This window comes from Mauremys mutica, chromosome 7 (genome assembly GCF_020497125.1).
Source record: "Mauremys mutica isolate MM-2020 ecotype Southern chromosome 7, ASM2049712v1, whole genome shotgun sequence".
NCBI lineage: Eukaryota > Metazoa > Chordata > Testudines > Geoemydidae > Mauremys > Mauremys mutica.
This window is the reverse complement of record NC_059078.1, coordinates 98,534,826-98,554,088: the sequence shown is the minus strand read 5'-3', so window position 1 is coordinate 98,554,088 and position 19,263 is coordinate 98,534,826. Positions and strand designations below refer to the sequence as shown.

Here is a 19,263-nt window from a genome sequence, read left to right as displayed (position 1 = left end):
TTGTAACTTTTATGAATGCTTACTTTGTATGCATGCAGCCAGTGGTGCTGGAATTAGGTGAGCTGGGGGTGCTGCTGAATTAGTAATAAACACCAAAAAATGGTTTCAATGGTTTCCATCATCAGCACCCCCACTATAAAAATGGTTCCAGCACCCTTGCATGCAGCAGTGTGCTTTATAATAACGCTCAATTAAAATGTTTAATTTCCCCCCAGGTCTTGAAATCCAACTTGGACTGCACATGTATGCTGTGGGGTGGGGGTGTGGATTCTGGGTGACGGGTGCAGGAATGGCAATTGTCACACCCAGCAGGGAACATAGAGCATCACTACTGGATGCCAAAGGGGGGGGACGGAGAGATGCTGGGGTGTATGGAAATGGTGGTTCCATTAGACACAACAGCAGCTGAAGCCTGCCCTGTGGGTTCTGGGGAGGGGGGATGATGCTTGGGGGCAGGGTAATGGTGGTTTCCAGGACCAGCAGAGACCATAGATGCAGCAGTATCTGAAGTCCACAGTCTGGATGGCAGGGTGGGATTGAGAGAGATGCAGGCTGTTGGGGAGGTAGGTGGAAATGGCAGTTCCTGTGCCCAATAGGGAAGCTACAACCAGCGTTTGCCCGTCCTCCATCACCCATCATCATCCAGTACAGGTTAGTTCTCTACAGATAGTTATGGGTCTTTTATGCCATTTCCCCCCCCCCAACCATTACAGTAATAGTGAACAGCGGCGGCTCCAGGCACAAGCACTCCAAGCCCGGTCTCTGCAAGGGCGGCAGACAGGCAGCCTTCGGGGGCTTGCCTGAGGGAGGTCTGCCGGTCCCTCGGATTTGGCGGCAATTCAGCAGTGGGTACGCCAAAGCCACGGGACCGGCGGACCTCCCGCAGGCAAGCCACCAAAGCTGCCTGACTGCCATGCTTGGGGCGGCAAAAAAGCTAGAGCTGCCCCTGATTGTGAATTGAGTCCTCACCTAGCTGAGGCAATGCTAGTTCCTCTTTTGCTTCCTCCTTGGCCTTTCCTCCCTGACCTGTTTCCCCATCACTTCCCCAGAATCATGGGTGAGGGCAGAATGGCGGTGGCCCCCGTGATGAGTGTCAGCACTGAAGCCATTGTGGCTGGTGACAGCTGTGGCTCAGAGTCATCCACAGGTGCATAGGTGCTGGAACTAGGGGTGCGGGGACTGCTGGCTTGAAGTGGTTTCCATTATGTACAGGGTTTACATTTTAGTTCAGTGGCTCTCAGCACCCCCACTATAAAAATTGTTCCAGCAACCCGGCACAGTCGGTTACCCACAGACTTCTCCAGAGGCCCTTGAGCCCAGGGTGTAATCATAGGTCCTGCTGGCATCATACCACAGCTGAACCGCTTGGTGTCAGCCTCAGACCAGCTAGCCACACACTGGGAAGAAGGTTTTCCCCCCGACTCACCACCAGATTGAACAAGTGCAATAGCAAAGCTAGAACAAATGCTACAGGTGCACAGTGCTTCATACAAGGCAAGAGCTGACTGCTGACGTGGGGTATGTATCCTGGGAGGAGCTAACTTCTGGTCAGAAGGCAAAGGTGCAACAAATAACCCATGGTGGGAATTTTGCAAAAGGCATTGAGGGACTCTCAGTCCTTGAGTGGATCATAAGTTGCGTCCCCACTACATTACTAGCTCAAGCTTCAACCCACTCCCCCCACTGGGTCAACTACATTGAACTGAAAGCACCATTTAACTCGAGAGGCTAGAGACTTTTGTGTGTAGATGTGAGTCAGGTTAAGGGCAACACTTGAGTTATACCTTGAACTAACAATGAAGTGACGACAAGCCCTATAACTTTACCATCAAACTGTTTGTGATGATCAGATATTTTCCACTGATTTATATGTACAGCTATGAACATTAAGTCAAACCATCTCAAAACAAATGTAGGAGAAAAAGCTACAAAAATAATCAGAGCACCAAGTCTGCTTGTTTCTCCATGCATACCCTAATACACAGTGGGCTAGAACTGGCAATGTACATAGTGCTCTCAATTCACATTTCAGTCAATGGGATTGAGGCATACAGTACTTTCTAGGATTGGGCCCCATAGCCTCTATATGTCTGTTAAAAATAAACTTATGGCCCCAATTTTTGAGTAGTACCTTAAGTACTGTAAGGGTAGGTCCATACTTACCCGCCGGGTCGACGCGGAGAGTTCAACTTCTCGGAGTTCGAACTATCGCGTCTAATCTAGACGCGATAGTTCGAACTCCAAACGCGCTCCTGTCGACTCCGGAACTCCACCACCGTGAACGGCGGTGGCGGAGTCGATGGGGGAGCCGCAGAGTTCGATCCCGCGGCGTCTGGACAGGTAGGAAATTCGAACTAAGGTAGTTCGACTCCCCCCCCCCGTAGTGTAGACCAGGCCTAAGTAGGCCCATTAATTTAATGTACTTAATACTGCCCAGATAGTTGTCTAACAAGCAAAAAGATAATTTATTCATTACATGGTAAGAATGTACCAAATCCAATGAATCCATTCATCAACAGTAGCTGTGCTTATCCTCCAAGGATGGCCAATAGCATAGCTTTGAGGATGGTTGCAGAGACTCTTATAAAAATTAACCATATTGATTTCTGGATACAGTCCTACAAGAGAAGTAGCTGGATCTAATGGAAGTTAGAGTCCTGTGGTTTCATTTATTATATCTTTTGACCTTGAATCAGAAATGTAGTGTAAGTGGACAAAACCAAGAAATGTAGCTGTGACTCAGGCCACTAACTAATCATTTTAATAACTTTTGTAATTATTAAACTAACTTTTTAATGTCCTCAATTATTTTAAAAGTTAATACCTAATCTTCCTTCTTATAGTGCAAGATTAGAACAGTTAGTCAAGCCATCCTTTCACCTGCATTTGTGTGACATCCAGTGGCTGGATGGGTTAATCACAAGTGTGTATTATTTGTTAATGATACAAAAGATGAATCCCAAACACTAGTTGTTACACAATAGTGAGCACCTGACATATTTATTACAGAGCAGTTAATTTTTATTTAAAGAATAAAGACAACAAGTAGAGAAGACGCTTGTGCAAGATATATTTGTCTGAAAACAGTACAGGATTTATAATAAAGAGATTGCAGCTAAATTTTTGGGGTCTCTGCTGCACATAACAGCTTTGCTAAAAGATCCTAGCAATCAGGGCTCAGTCCTACTCTTATTGATGTAATGGTAACACTCACATTCATTTCAGCAGGAGCAGGTTTGGGATCTAAATCAAGTTTTTATTTAAGTCTCTGAGGGAGATACCAAAATAGATAAGCTATAAAAAGACTGCCCTTTCCACCCAACACTGTCTGCCAGTATTAGTCTTCCAGTTGTTTGTTTCTCAATGAATTTGGCACTCTGTTCTCAAGTTTGACAAAACTGGATGAGATTGAGATTCATTTGAGGAAGCTGTACCCGACATTTTCCCTGCTGTAGATTAATGGTTAGACAATGACTTGAAATCAGTGGTGCTCACAGCAGAGTCAGGAGTCTACCCACTAGGTTCTCAATGCAAGATTGGGGCCTGCATAATGAATTGGTGTGAATTTTGTTTATAGCACAAAGGGACACCATCAACTTAAAAACCACATTTCTATTTGAACAGTTTACCTATTACTGTACAAATGACACCTAAAATGACTAAACTGAAAGAGATTAAAGCATAAATATTTTCTTTGCTTTTTTAGTGTACTTATGCATTTCACAGCCCTTTTCCCTAACAGTTTTCTGTTTGTGTCGCTCGTTCACAAAGCAACAGGGAAAAGACAAACATTTGGAAAATAGGAAAATGTGATTTCAAACCCACAAAAATTGACAGAAGGACTCTAAGGTAAGTGTACTGTCTGAAACTACTTGTAAATCATGTTTTGAAGAAACTAAATTTCAGGTTTTTGGTGTCCCCTTTCATCTGCAATAATTATCATCAGTGAAATGTTTTAAATGTGTTAATGAACTATTCAATGCTTTTGACAACAAAATTTCCCTGAAAATAATAAATAAGTTCATCTTCAAGAAAAGACATTAATGAAGTGGGTACAGTGTAATAGGCACGTTATTAGAGGAGATAGGAAAACAGCAGCTGTGCAGCATTCTTGGACACAAAGTCCTCAGGAATCACGAGGTCAGCCCAGGGTCTGATTTTTCATTGCTGGTTTTGCTGACTACAGATTCATTCTGGTAATGATAGTAAACAGAATAAAAGTCCTGCCCTGAAGTTAGAACTGTTTCATGCTCTGCAATGGCTAGAAAAAGCAAACTAAACTTGGTGGAGCTTTATTCAGAAGAAAACAAAGATCAAATATATGAAAATGTCTTTGCTGAGATTGAGTCGTTTGAACTGCCTCTTGGAACAAGTTTAAGGTAGGCATCATTTCTATCATATTATATTGTATAAAAAGGATTTGCTTTATTCTTAGGCTGTTGTTTCCCTCACCCCCCAGGTACTGGAGATCTAATCCTGCACATACTGAAATTCATAGGAAAACTTCCTTTGAATTCAATGGGAGTAGGATTGGGCCCTAAAGGAACAAGCATAGACTAAAGGCCTCTACTGAACCCATTCTCACCAGGACAAGGGGTGTCTTTAGAGACTTACCTCAAGTGCTCCATGAAGCAAGAGATTACTTTTATAAATGAAAACATGAAACAATCACTGTTTTTCCATAATGGAATGCTTTTAATTTGTTATTAGCCAATGCCATCAGCGACATGCTTGAAAAAATAGGTGAATGACTTTTGAATGACTTCAGATATTTTAGACAGACACTACCCTTGTTTATTATCAAAGTGTATCTACATGCAGTTAAGTTTTATTTAGTGAAATTCCTAAATGTCTTTGAAAAAATTAGAAATAATGCATTTACACTTTATTGCATTTTCATGGACATGAAGCTTATATATTAAAGATTGTATGTTTAGCTTTATTGCTGGTGTCGGCAGCAGAGTGTTAAAAATAGCTTATCTGGTATTGTGGATGTCCATTTGCAGTGAGGATCAGACCAAAGAAAGAAACCATATATCTTCATTTAGAAATAAATTTAATTTTTCCTGAAACTTGCATCTATCACCCTATTCTGTAAATAACTTGAGTGATGGAAAAAAGGAACGTAGGAAGAATTTTACTATATATCAATGATTTCTATGGGGAAATAATATGGAAAAGGTAGCTAAAACCTGAAAATAGTTTCCCTCCTGAGTTATCTCTCTCCTGCATCACTGCCTGAACTGTACTTTGTAGGAGCTTGTCTACACTTAGAAAAACTACCTGTTGCTGACTATGGATGTCACCAATAGGTTCAGCTGAACCAAAGCTGAAAATGATCTAGCTGCAAGTGTAGACAACAACCAAACCATGTTCAGTACTGTTTCATTAACTGTGGCCTAGTGCTTGATGGTGGTTTAATTACAGTTACTGAAATGGTGCTGAATACAATTGCAGCTAATGCACATTCTGGGCTGGTTCAGTTACACAGAGTGCTGATAACTGTTGTTAGCAAAGGTTAGATTTTCTAGTCGAGGAAAAGCCATAAATGGGCAAGCCACTTTTAAGGACCAAATTTTCAAAAGTTGGCTTCCATTTGTGCACAGATAACTTGGCCCATGGACCTTGGCAATTTTTGGTCCCAAAACCCAAATGTACAATCAAAATAGAAATCAAGTGAGCAATTCCTACTTCTCTACAAAAATAAGGACTCTGATTTATCTGAGCCCCAAAGCAGTGGAAAACACACATATCTGGTACACAGATCCAACTGAATCTTGCAAATTTTTATCCCCAATCTACCAAGTTCTCTAAGCTAAACAGAGAAAAACGAAACAGTTCCCAGTGAAAATAAATACAAAATAATAATAGTGCACCAAAGAAATCTAGAACTAGAAAACTGATCCGGCAGCACCAAAAAAACCCACTTTACCCATCTTCTTGGATCCAGCTTGTAGTGTTTTCATCCCAAATACAAAATTTCTACTAGCTAAAGAGAGAAATACTGCTAGCTGCTCTAATTCCACTGCAAAATGATGGCCCTGTTGCACCCTTGGTCAAAAGCACCACAAAGACACATATCTAGCATCTGGAGCATGCTGGATCCTACCATTTTTGGTTGTGACCCCCAACGTGTATTGTCAAAATAGACAATGCATGTTTTTATTTCTGCTTGAACAGAAAAATCCAAGTTCCAATAAATCCTGCTGCAAAAGCAACACAAACCCACATATCTGGCACCTAGGTCTTGTTGGGTCTAGCAAATTTTGGCTGCAGGTCTCTAAGTCTACTCCACACTAGCACTTAAAAAATCCAAATCCAAAACATCCAGCTCATTCTTTCACCCATCTCCAAAGTTATCATGACCTCTCAGAAACACAATTAAATTGGATACAGATTTATCTGATTTAAAAAAGATAGCTACACTTGCTGTCTATTTAGAACGTAAAAAGGCCTGGGGATCTAGATGAAAAATGGACCTTGCTGGATTCTGGTCCATATTTTGATTTTTTTAAGTGCTCCTGTTCCAGAGTGTAATGGGGGCCAGATTTTTAAAAGGCCCTAGGAGCAGCTATAAGGGATCTCTTTATGTTGTAGAATTTAGAGATGAATCGCAAAACAAACAAACCCCAAAACCAAACTGTTGGATTGGGCAACACCTGGGTGTTCACAGCACCTATGCACATGGATGCATCAGGGTCCAGAATTTTTGGTGCAGTAGGAACGGCCCTGGAATTTATGAGGGGGGGGGGGGGCGTTTCCAGCAGAATCCATGTGCTGGAAAGGTGTTTTTGTAGCGTTTGTGTTGGGATGTGTGAAGGTCCAATTTTTTTGGTGACGTAAGAGCCGTTAGACTGGTTCTCAGTTTATGCATTAGAATTTGGTGCTATGGGCCAAAATGTGGCTAGATCCAGGTGCCGGTGCCTGGTTTTTGACGAACTCATCATACTCTAAAATGTGCCAAGACTGGATTTATATCATCATTTACTATTATTATCTGGCGTGTGCGGGAAGAGTGGCTAGACTTGTTTTCTAGTTTGCTGCTGCATTTGGGACCAGCAGAGTCCTCTTGGGCGATCTAGGCAGACACTCTCTTACCTTTTCCCTCCGCACTCTTAACCCTGGACTCCAGTCTTCCCCTGCCCAATGCGCCCGGGTCCTTCTCGCTGAATCCCTGCTCCCCCTTCAGTTCCAGCAACCCCGGCCCCTCTTTGTCCCCCCACCGCCCTCTCGGCTCAGAGTGCGCACGTCTCCCCGCTCCCCCGTGCCCCCAGCAGCCGCTGCGGAGCCGGCGGGCTTGGCGCCAGCGGCGGACCCGGCTCTGCAGCTTTCGGGGTGGGTGGGGGCGTGGAGCGCAGGGGCCCGATCCCGGGCCGGCAGCGGCTGCAGCGCTGCGCCGCCTCCCCAGCGCGTCCCGCAGCGGCGCCGCTGCCTGGTTCCCTCCCACCCAAGATGGCGGAGAGCCTCGCCGAGCATGAGCGGATCCTGCAGGAGATCGAGAGCACGGACACGGCCTGCGTGGGGCCCACCCTGCGGTGAGGGACCGGGACAAGGGCCGGGAGGCGGGTGACGGTCTGCAGGTGGCGAGGGGCTTCCCGCCCGGCGAGACCCAGGGGCTGGGCCGGGCCCTCGCACTGACAGCTCCGCCCCAGAGACACCGAGACTCCGGCAAGTGCTGGGCGGGGCGCAGCCCTTTGGGGGTTCGCCCCCGCTGAGCCTCGGGCCCCCTCGGGGGCGACTTGCCCGCCCCTCCGTTCACAAAGCCCCTCCCCCCCTCCAGCTCCCGGCGGGGCCCTGCTCGCAGCGCTGCACCCCGGCCAGCCTGAACGGCCTCCGGCCTTGGAGGGAAGGGGCGCGCCCCGGCGTGGAGCATCCCCTGCTGCCCCGTGTTACCGGGCCTGGCCGGAGCCGCGGGAGCGGTCGGGGGAAGGCGCTGGCGAAGGCAGCTAGAGCACGGGGACCCCAGCACGTTCAGGACTCGCTGGACCAGCTGGTTATTGTACCAGCACGGCACAGGCAGCCCTGGAGGGCCTGGGCACTGCCCCGCTCATAGACACACTGCAGATCCGTGCCACATGCGCTTCCCATAACCGACAGCATCAGCCTGACTCCGTTTTTTCCCGTGGGGAGAGGGCACTAACTTGTCACGTTCCCTCCCCACTCCTGGCCGGGGCAGCGTTGGTTCTGGTGCAGGATGCGGCGAAGATGTGTCTGAAGTTAACGTGCTCTGCATGGGAGGAAGGGCACCAAACTTCAGTTGTTGGTGTTTGTATTTGGGAGCTGTCAAAGGCGGTGGGTGTGACTGGCTTCCTCATTGGCTTTGGGATTCGGGATGCTCTCTTTGAAGTGGTGTCAGCCTCTCCATCCCATTTCAGATCTCAGCTTTTCTTACTGTCTTGGAGTCTGTGGTTGTCAAGTGGCCATAGGGTAAAATTCCAAACATGCTGTGAAACCTATCCTGGGTGCTTGATGTGGTAAGGAGCAGTAATACTCCACTCCACATTTAAGATTGAAGTTAGTTTCCCCACTATCAGATGGGTAGCCGTGTTAGTCTGGATCTGTAAAAAGCGACAAAGAGTCTGTGGCATCTTATGACTAACAACATATTATCTATAAGGTGCCACAGGACTCTTTGTTGCTTTCCCCACTATGAAACTAGTTAATCTCCTCTAACTTCACCCAAGTGAAACTGATTCCCCTGAAATGTTGCCACATCTCATGCCTAGGCAGATTTTTTTCTGGTAGTGTGATAACATTCAGAAAATTTTTGACTCACCATAACTTCAAAAATATTTTTACAGCTGTCATATCTCTCAAATGGTTCTGCCTGAAAACTTCAAATAGGTCTTGTTTTCTTGGCCTTGTTGAGGAGAAATATCTTTAGTACTTTTATGGATGGGGAACAGTCTAGGCTTTCAGAGTAGCAGCCGTGTTAGTCTGTATCCGCAAAAAGAACAGGAGTACTTGTGGCACCTTAAAGACTAACAAATTTATTTTAGCATGAGCTTTCATGAGCTACAGCTCACTTCTTCGGATGCATAGAATGGAACACACAGACAGGAGATATTTATACATACAGAGAACATGAAAAGGTGGAAGTATGCATAACAACAGGAAAAGTCTAATCAATTGAGATGAGCTATCAGCAGCAGGAGGAAAAAAACTTTTTGAAGTGATAATTAAGATGGCCCATAGAAGGTGTGAGTCTAGGCTTTGTTGCAACTGCTAGTCTGATGGTAGTAGGTATTCAGGCTATGGAGAGAATGTGGGGGACCAGGAGGGAGATGGCCTGCCTTGAACTTTACTTCCTGATCTCTGAATGAGGGAATCCAAGATTGCTGGGAGGAAGGGGAGCCTAGAACGGGGCAGGAGACTTGTTAAAGCATATAAGGGGTGAGTATGAGGGTACATGTGATCTTTGGTGGAAGACATATTGGATGTGTGTGCAGGGAACTGAAGAGGCATAGAAGTGTGTGTGCAGGGGACCATGTTGAAACATGGAGGGGAGTAGGTGGTGGTGAGTGAGAGAGAAAAGTGTATTAAGGGATGCAGGGAACTGCAGGGCTTGAAAAGGAGCAGGGGAGTTGGGGGGTCATGGTTGAGGTGCACAGAGGACCTGTGAGAAGCCCAGATAGGGGCTATACAGGGGATCAGGATGAGGTATGGAAGAGGGGATGGAGAGAACTGGGGACAAAGAAAGAAAGGTGCAGGGGATCAGGGAGAACCAAAGAGGGGATAAGGAAAGGTTGAATCTCCTGTCCATGTTAAATACCCAATATTTTCAAGATATAAACATTTAAATGTTTGAAGTTTTCTCTGTGGGTAAAAGTTCTCCCACCTTTCTCCATGCATATTTTATGGATTTGCTCATGTCTTCAGAAGAGAAGCTTTGCTTTGGTAGATCTGATAAGTTCTGTACGAGGAGGGCATCCTTAAACAGTGACCTGATTTAAACTACTTGTGCTCATTCATAAACAAAAACTTGGCAAAACAAGAATTAAGGTTGACATAATAATAATAATTAAGTAATAATGCCTAATTCTTATATAGCACTTTTCATCAGTAGATCTGACAGTACTTTACAAAGGAGGTAAGTTTTACAGAGGGAGAAATATTTCAAAGGCGTTCAGCCAACACCCAAAGGTATTACACTCCCTTTGGAAAAATGTACACCTTTTAAAAACAAAACTACATTTAAAGTTCTGGAAATGAATAGTTAAGGGAACCAGCTGGTTCCCAACTGCTGTTTTGTAATGCAGCATTCATTATTATCTGCACAACTTACACTGGACAAACCTTACCTCTCTTCCCCAAAAATGATTTGACCTAGATTTTCAAACCAAATAGACGACTGGTAATATTTAGGTGTTAGAATATTTACTTGAATTTAAATAAATTATTAAATAGCCTCAGTTCTACCTCAAGCCCATGGTTGCTAGAGTCTAGAGCAAGCCTGCACAACTCGTAAAGCGGCGAGGGCCATATTACTCCAAAGAAAACAGCTGAGGGCCGAACCCCCCCCCCCAGCGCCGCTGAAACCCCCCCCAGCACTGTCTAACCCCCCCAAAACAACCCTCCCCCAAGCGCCGCCCGCCCCGTGGAAACAAACCTTCCTTCCCCAGCGCCGCCCCACTGAAACAGTGGTATTGAACCTTGGTAATATGGTATAGCGGGCCCCTAAGGTAGTATAATTAAGGCAAAAGAAACATGTCTTCTTGCTAGAAGTAGAATAAGATCTCCCCACCACTTTGTAATCAATTGCCCTGTTGAATGAATGAGGTGTGACTGAGGAAGGCATGGGAGGCAGCACCTCCAGACAGCTGCAACCCTTGGAGAGGGGATGGGAGCCAGATCAGACCAGTAGAACAGGTCAGCCACCGACTCGTAGCTCGTGTCCTCAGCCCCCCATCCCCCCGCTCGCCTCCTCAGCCCTCCTCCCCCACTGCAGGCTCACCCGCCACTACCTGCCTGCTCGCCTTCTCAGCCCCCCACAGCTCACCTGCCCCCCCGCCACTGCCTGCCTGCTTGCCTCCTCAGCCCCCCACCCCCAGCGGCTCACCTCACTCCCCGCCACTGCCCGCCCGCTCGCCTCCTCAGCCCCCCACCCCCAGCGGCTCACCTCACTCCCCGCCACTGCCCGCCCGCTCGCCTCCTCAGCCCCCCACCCCCAGTGGCTCACCTCCCCCCCCGCCACTGCCCGCCCGCTCACCTCCTCAGCCCCCCACCCCCAGCGGCTCACCTCCCCCCCGCCACTGCCCGCCTGCTCGCCTCCTCAGCCCTCCTTCCCCTGCGCATCCCCCCCAGGTTACTTGCTGCGGCGTGGGCAGCCCCCCCGCCCCAGCTCACCTCGGCTCTGTCTCCGCCTCGCTGGGCCTGAGCGTGAAGCCACCGCACTGCTTCTCTTCCCTCCCAGGCTTCCTGCGTGAACAGCTGATTCATGGGAAGTGGGGGGGGGGAGGGGGAGAAGCGGGGCGGAGCATTCAGGGGAGGAGACAGAGGCGGAGCGGCGGTGAGCTGGGCCAGCTGCCTGCTCACCTGCCCCCCGCCACTGCCCACCTGCTCGCTTCCTCAGGCTCCCTCCCCCGCCACCAGCTCAGCTGACCCCCCCACCACTGCCCACCTGTTCACCTCCTCAGCCCCCCTCCCTCACCCGCTGCTTGCCTACTCACCCCCTCACCCCCTGTGGACCACACAGTGAGCCCATGCGGGCTGCATGTTGTGCAGGCCGGGTCTAGAGGCAGAGGCATTCCTCTCCTTTGAATTTAGAGACATTAATTAGCCTCATGGATTAGTAACTGATTGAAAGACAGGAAACAAAGGGTAGGAATAAATGGTCAGATTTCACAGTGGAGAGAGGTGAACAGTGCAGTCCCCTAAGGATTTGTACTGGGAGCTGTGTTGTTCAGCATTATTCATTAATAATCTGGAAAAAGAGGGTTAACAGTGAAGTAGTAAAGTTTGCATGTGACACAAAGCTATTCAAGCTCATGCTACAATAAATTTGTTAGTCTTTAAGGTGCCACAAGTACTCCTGTTTTTTTTTGCGGATACAGACTAACACGGCTGCTACTCTGAAACCTATTCAAGATAGTTAAGTCCAAAGCAGACTGTGAGGATTTACAGAGGGATCTCACAAATGTGGGTGACTGAGTGACAAAATGGCAGACGAAATTCAGCATTGATAAGAGCAAAGTAATGCACACTGGAAAAAATAATCTCAACTATAAATATACAGTGGTGGGTTCTAAATTAGCTGTTACCACTCAAGAAAGATCTTGGAGTCACCATGGATACTTCTTTGAAAACTTCTGCTCAATGCTTAGCAGCAGTTAAAAAGGCTAACAGTATGTTAGGAACTATTAGGAAAGGGATAGCAAATAAGACAGAAAGTATTATAATGCCACTATACAAATCCATAGTGTGCCCACTTCTTAAATAGTGTGTCCAGTTCTGGTTGTCCCATCTCAAAAAGAATATAGTGGAACTGTGAAAGGTTCAGAGAAGGCAACAAAGAGATCAAAGCTATGAAATGACTTCTATGCAAGGAGAGACTAAAAGATTAGGGCTATTCATCTTAGAAAAGAGACAAATAAGAGGGGATATGATCGAGATCTATAAAATCATGAATGGTGTGGAAAAAAATCAATACAGAAGTGTTATTTATCCTTTCACACAATACAAAAAACAGAGGTCACTCAATGAAATTAATAGGCAGCAGATTTGATACAAACAAGAAGAAGTACTTCTTCACACAACACACAACTAAACTATGGAACCCATTGCCATGGGATGTTGTGATGGCCAAAAGTATAATTGGGTTAAAAAAAGAACTGGGTAAATTCATGGAGGATAGGTCCATCAATAGCTATTAGCCAAGATGGCCAAGGATGCAGCCCCATACTCGGGGCAGTCCAAAACCTCTGACTACCAGAAGCGAGGAGTGGAAGCCAGAGGTGGATCTCACCATAATTGCCTGTTCTGTTCACTCCTCTTTAAGGTGGTGTGGACCACTGTTGGAGACAGCATACTGGGCAAGATCAACCATGATGTGACCCAGTATAGCTGTTCTTATGTTCTCTTTTATTAAAGCAAGAACAAAGCTAAATGTAAAATCAAATGATAGACAATAAAAATAAGAGAATACAAATGAGAACAACTCTGTCTCAATAGCCCAAAATAGAACAAGCTGAACATAGAGCAATGCCTTTAGACCAGGGGTCGGCAACCTTTCAGAAGTGGTGTGCCGAGTCTTCATTTATTTACTCTAATTTAAGGTTTCGTGTGCCAGTAATACATTTTAATATTTTTAGAAGGTCTCTTTCTATAAGTCTATAATATATAACTAAACTATTATTGTATGTAAAGTAAATAAGGTTTTAAAAATGTTTAAGAAGCTTAATTTAAAATTAAATTAAAATGCAGAGCCCCCTGGACCGGTGGCCAGGACCCAGGCAGTGTGAGTGCCACTGAAAATCAGCTTGTGTGCCGCCTTTGGCACGCGTGCCATAGGTTGCCTACCCCTGCTTTAGACAATCATACCAGTAACAATATTTCATTTTAATTTTCCTGCAACAATGAATCCACAGGCCAGATATTAGGGCAACCACATTTTGTCATTGGATAACCACATCTGACATCTTATCTGCCCATAGATGTGATCGGAAAAAAAAATCCCCAGTCTGATTGTTTCTATACCAATGCAATGCTATCATCCCAAGTCTAGTGACAGGCAACTCCAATGCCTATGCTGCTGCTCACTAGACATTCTGTTAAGGCTACAGAGATGTGTAGCTAACTCGCGTGTATAAGTAATAAACCATACTCTGAAGGAATTTGAAATCTGCATAATCTGTGAGCATCTGAGTCTCATTCTAAAGGCATTTTTATACAGGTTATGTACTTTCCTTTGAGCAGTCCTCTTGAAAGGGCGCAGGAATATCTGTGTCTGTTAAGATATTATCACTTGGAGCCCAAGCCTGAAGTCTTTTTTTCAGGCAAAATGCCCATTGACTACAATAGGCATTCTGTCTCAGTAAAATCAGGTCCTTACTTTCCATGTCTGCTCCCTAGTACTGGATAGAATATCTTTTCTTTGGAACTTCAGTTGCTGAATGAAGCAGACAGGATTCCCTGCCAGTGCCACTGCTACTTATATCTTGTATGTTAATGATGTTTTACTGATGTGGGTGCGACTTGTTCCCTAAGTGGATATCAGTTTTCTTACAGAACATACATATTGCTGAAAGGTCCTTAGCTAATTTCCCTGTGTATCTAGTCCTATTATTTCTGGAACATCACCCATTTTTATTTTTAACTTATACAGCAGTGCTACGCTCTGTCTCCAAAGATCTGTTCAAGAAACTGCAACAAAAACTGGTATTGTGCACATTTGATTCTCCCTTACAGCAGGACAGCTTTGATCTGTTTTACTAGTGCAAAGAAGCCTTAAAGTCTGCTTAGCAAGTCTTAGGAGGATCACTGCAGTGTAGTGGGATCCTCAAATAGCATAGAATCTTAGGGTTGGAAGGGACCTCAAGAGATCATCTAGTCCAACCCCCTGCTCAAAGCAGGACCAATCCCCAAATCCCTAAATGGCCCCTCAAGGATTGAACTCACAACCCTGGGTTTAGCAGGCCAATGCTCAAACCACTGAGCTATTCCTCCCCCCAGAACCAGTCTAATAGATCCTACACCCATCCCTGCTCCTCAGAGTCAGTGCAAGTAATGTGATTAGATAAAAGGGGCATGGCAGTGGTGTCCCTGCAACTAGTGATCTCCAGCTGCTGTAATAGCCCCTTTGGACTGTTGGCACAAATCGGAGCAGCCTAGAAACTACCAGAATCTACTTTAACTTGCACAGAGGAACCAAATTGGTGCAGAGTGGCTTCAAAATCAAGGGATCAAAGGGATTAAAACCATCTTTGCAGTCTCTTTCTTAACTTGTGATGAATGCTCCTTAGCTGCAGCTGAGTATCAGCAACCACAGTGTACATGTCATATTCATTGAACAGCCAATTCTATTGTACAGAACACTATCCAAACCCTATAGATTTGACAAAGTACATAGCATTTCTTTGTCAAAACATCATCATCTCTGTAGAATGTCCATGACCAGTCCCTCTTTCATGTCATATTATGAAACTGAAAGTACAATGTGTTGACAAAAGGCAGGACAATTTATAGACTTGAGTAAGATAATTTGCAAATGCAGTAATATTGTAGAATTCACGTGAACCTCAGATTAAGAAGACATCCATCCACAGTGACATTTGTACATTCATCTGTATTAAACTGTTGCCTCTTTCGAATCAGGGACTGGCTGCTCCCTTCCTCACAATAGCCAGTAATAGGAAGGCTCTGAGATTGGAGAGGGGAAGAAAAGAAGCTTTGTCTTCCTTCTAGCAGATAGAGGCTGCAGATTTCAGAGAGCTATTAGCAAGAGTCTGAAACCAATAATCCTAGCCCAAAGAGGGTTCCAGGATAGCACCGTGGAAAGGACCCAGAACCCTCCATTTTCCCAGGGTAGAGAGGGGAGTAGGACTAGACTTCTCACCAGGACACTGTCCCAAACCTCACTGGAATTGCTATTCTCATTTTTTGTACTGACTACTAAGTTTTGTCTTCTGATTAGTTGGTGTGGTCATTTTTTCAAGTGCTGTACATAATGGATTGTGGAATATAGCACGCACAGTGGATGTATATCATCAAGGGGAGAGAGTGTGAAGGAAAAGGTTGTCTGTACTGCCTGATTACATTAGACATCTTAAAGTTTATAGCTAACGTTTATAGACAGTCATTTATTTTAAAAAAATTCAAACTGTTACAAACATTACAACAACAAACCCAAAACAAACTGCAAAAACTCAAGCGTAACACAAGACATTGTCAAGACAGCCTTCTTTCACTCTGCTGTGCTTCACTGGGTTTTCCATTTATTTTGGCCAACATCTCATAGTCAGCGGATACACTCTCCTCAGAAGCCCACAACCTGAAAACTCAACATCCCTTCTGAACTGTCCTTGTATAGCTTCTCCACGAAAAGAGGTTGGCTTAAAGATGACTTGTAAAGGAGTTTTTAAAAATTGTGCTTTTGTCCTTTAAAAAAAAAATTCTGTAAAGAGGGCCTGAAAGTTTTTTTTTTTAAAAGAAAATGTTTATTTTTCTGTTTGTTTTTATACCTTAGAAGTATTAGGAATTCAGAGTCTGGTCTTCCTTGATTTTTGGGAAGACTACAGGGAGGCATAGTGGATATTTATTGTGAGTCTTAACACTGAGGGAAAGGGTGAGGATGATGGAATTTTAACAAAGATTTCTATTAGCCAAAATTTTAATTGGTCATTTAAGTTAAATAGGTGTTAACAAAACAAAGTTTTTATATACCTTTACAAACCTTTTCCTGCTTGGTCTACACACAAAGTGGCAGCTGTTTAAACAAAGGTGTGTTTTTAAATCAAGTTACATTGGTTTAACTTGCATCGATAAATTTACAGATGCTAGCTAAACCAATTAAGTGTGTCCACACAGGGTTTTAAAAAAGATTTCAGTTAAACAGGCGCAGCATCTGTGTTTACACAGAGGCCTTATATAGGCCTTAGTAGTTCAGTGTTTGTTCTTTTGTGATAACCACGATTTCACTAGTTCCCTGCTCATCCAACCTAGACAGGACCTAATGCCTATCTATTAGAAGACCACTGTGTTTATGCAAAGTCACTTGCAGGATCTGGGCCTTATATTATTTGTCTTTTTCGCACATTATATCCCAAAACATTTTACTTCAGTTCCATTTGATATTTTCTGTTGCCATTACAAATAGTACAACCGTTGCCACTCTGTAGGAAGGCTGAAAAACTTGACCTTCATAGAGGAAATTAAACAAGTGTTAATAATGAGAAAGTTTGTAGTGTGGTTCCATACCTTCCAGTTGATACCCCCAAAATAATAATTTTGTAAAGAAAGTAATAAAACATTAAAAAACTGTGTAAGTCTAGCAATGAAGAGTTAACATCGCCAGTTCCCCTCTGCCATATAGTCTTCCTCATTCACAGCCACCCTACTTTATTTGCATTAACCACTCAACCCTTTACTTTTGCTTTGTAATGGAAAGACATTATTGGATGTTACTTTTATAGGTAATACATGTAACAAAGATTGCAGAAAGAATACAGTCCCTATGTACTCTAAATCATGTCAAAGTTCTAAAAGTTTTCCAACAGTGTAATGGGTTGGTGGATTGGAAGGATATTGTTATGAACATGGAATGACTGTTTGATGTTATGAAATCTGGTGATTAAATGGTGTGGTAGGATTATGAAAATGTGTATATAGGACTTGCAAGTTTGTATTTTTTATCTATATTGTGTAGCAATTTTGCAAATTTTGCAATTTTTATAGAGAATAGTGTTGCATTATATGTTAGTAATTTAGTTTACTTGAAATGGGTCCCTTGATTTGGGTATGGGATTTTATAATTTCCTTGTAAAGTGATATTTTAAACTTTGCATACCAATTTGCAAATCTAATCCTGTACTAGTACTGCCTTCCGTTGCTCTGAGTGCTCACTGTGATTGTGCCCATAAATATGTTTTGTTCCTTGTCCCCTCCTTTAAGCTAGAAGGAGCTGGAAAAGTGTCTTATACCTGGGCTCTTAACTTTTGTTTGGCTCAAATCCTGGAGTGTGCTTTGCTGCAGATACAGGCATCAATGTGTTTTGATTAAATTATTTGTGGTAAGCTTATGTTTTGCCACTGCAGTGCTGCAGGATGATGAGAATAGTGTTTCCACTGAGAATAATATATCCCGAAAGACAGGTGGACAGGTCAGGTTGACATATCTGCTATAGAATCTAAACTCCATAGTTTAATGCGAATTGAGATTTGAAATTGTTTGTTGTACTAGAAGTACAAAAGGGGGGAGTGTGGAAGCAAGGAAAGAATTAATAAGGATTTGAAGGGGATTTTAATGCATGTTAGTCAGTTAGCAAGAGTCAGGCCATACTGTGACCCTTATGACGTGAGATTTGTAGAAGCAAGATAATGTAAGACAGAGTGAACTGTGTGAAAGTATTACGACCTTGCAATGTGCAGTCTTGCTTTTTCTAGTAAGATAGCAGAAAAGCTTATGTATAAACAAAATGTATTTGTTGCTTTTTACTGTCTCCATGATTGTCTAAGCTTGTCTGTAAGAAAGGTATAAAGGCTTGATGTAATTGTTTACCAGTTGAGAGACCTGTCCAGGACCCTGTGTCCTATGACACTCTCTCCCTCCATGGTAATTACTGGAGAAATAATAAAGTATTTAATTTTGCTGCACCCAAACAAAAAGCGAGAACTAAGTTTTTCTTCGACATATGTAACAGTACTTTTGTTATTTGTTGTAAATTTGATGGTATTTAAATTGAGCGGTAGCCACTCAGGTAAGGCATCTCCTATCTGTATAAAGTGGTCTTGCAGACTCAATTGTACATCGCATAATAGGTCAATAGTTTTTTTTTATCACTAGGCCACTTAGTAGAGTCAAAGCACATGAGAATAGTGTCCATAATGGCCTGGTGAATCTGGAATTAATATGTTCAATGGTAGCTTCAAGCATGTAAATCCAATTTTTCTGCACTTTGTCTCTAAAGAACCAGAAATGTTTGCCTCTTCAAATTTGCCATCTGTAGTGATACATTTTCAGATGTCTGGGCCAGGATTGACTTTCATTACTGTGAGTTCCAGCATAGCACTTTTCTAGCTTTTTCAAAGGCTCAAACATTTCATGGTTACTTGCATTTTTATTTCATTTCTTGTTGCAAGAGAGACTTCAGTCACAATGCTGAGTAAGTCTATCATGAAAGACATGTCCACAGATTAGACTACGTTGATCACCTTAAAAGCGCCCCTAACTTGGGCTACATCAGCCTCTAACTCGGTCCATTCAATATGTTCCAAATGGGTGACAGCCAAATTACAATTTTTGATCACTGCCTTCAGAACTCTGACATGACTAGCAACCCGGGAACTTGTTGGATTCTTCTGAAATATCTCATTGTAACTTCAGAGGCATCAGCAAGAGCTCAGAGTTGTTACCATGCTTTGGGACTTAAATAGTAAAATCTGAACATGTCTTTCAAAACACATTCAAACTTTTAAGAAAATAGGGATAAACTTTTTACAATATCACTGAGGAATATCACATCTAAACATCTCACCTGCACATTGTTTGAACAACTCATTCACTGTTGCATCATCTACATTTAGACAAGCCAGTTTTGATTTGAACTCT

General features: G+C 43.8%; 1 protein-coding gene across 8 annotated transcripts in view; it reads left to right on the top strand.

The window, feature by feature from the left end:
• The first annotated feature begins 4,219 nt into the window (after window positions 1–4,219).
• EXOC6 (exocyst complex component 6) overlaps window positions 4,220–19,263 on the top strand; it is a 192,265-nt gene continuing 177,221 nt past the window's right edge. For 4 of the 8 annotated variants that reach the window (XM_045023846.1, XM_045023847.1, XM_045023848.1 and 1 more), the window contains exon 1: window positions 7,421–7,535. In XM_045023846.1, the coding sequence (XP_044879781.1) occupies window positions 7,453–7,535 (83 nt within the window). In that variant the 5' untranslated portion in view covers window positions 7,421–7,452. Of the gene's footprint in view, window positions 4,380–7,420; window positions 7,536–19,263 lie in introns of those variants that run through there. The other 4 variants (XM_045023843.1, XM_045023842.1, XM_045023841.1 and 1 more) reach the window with 3 other exon arrangements.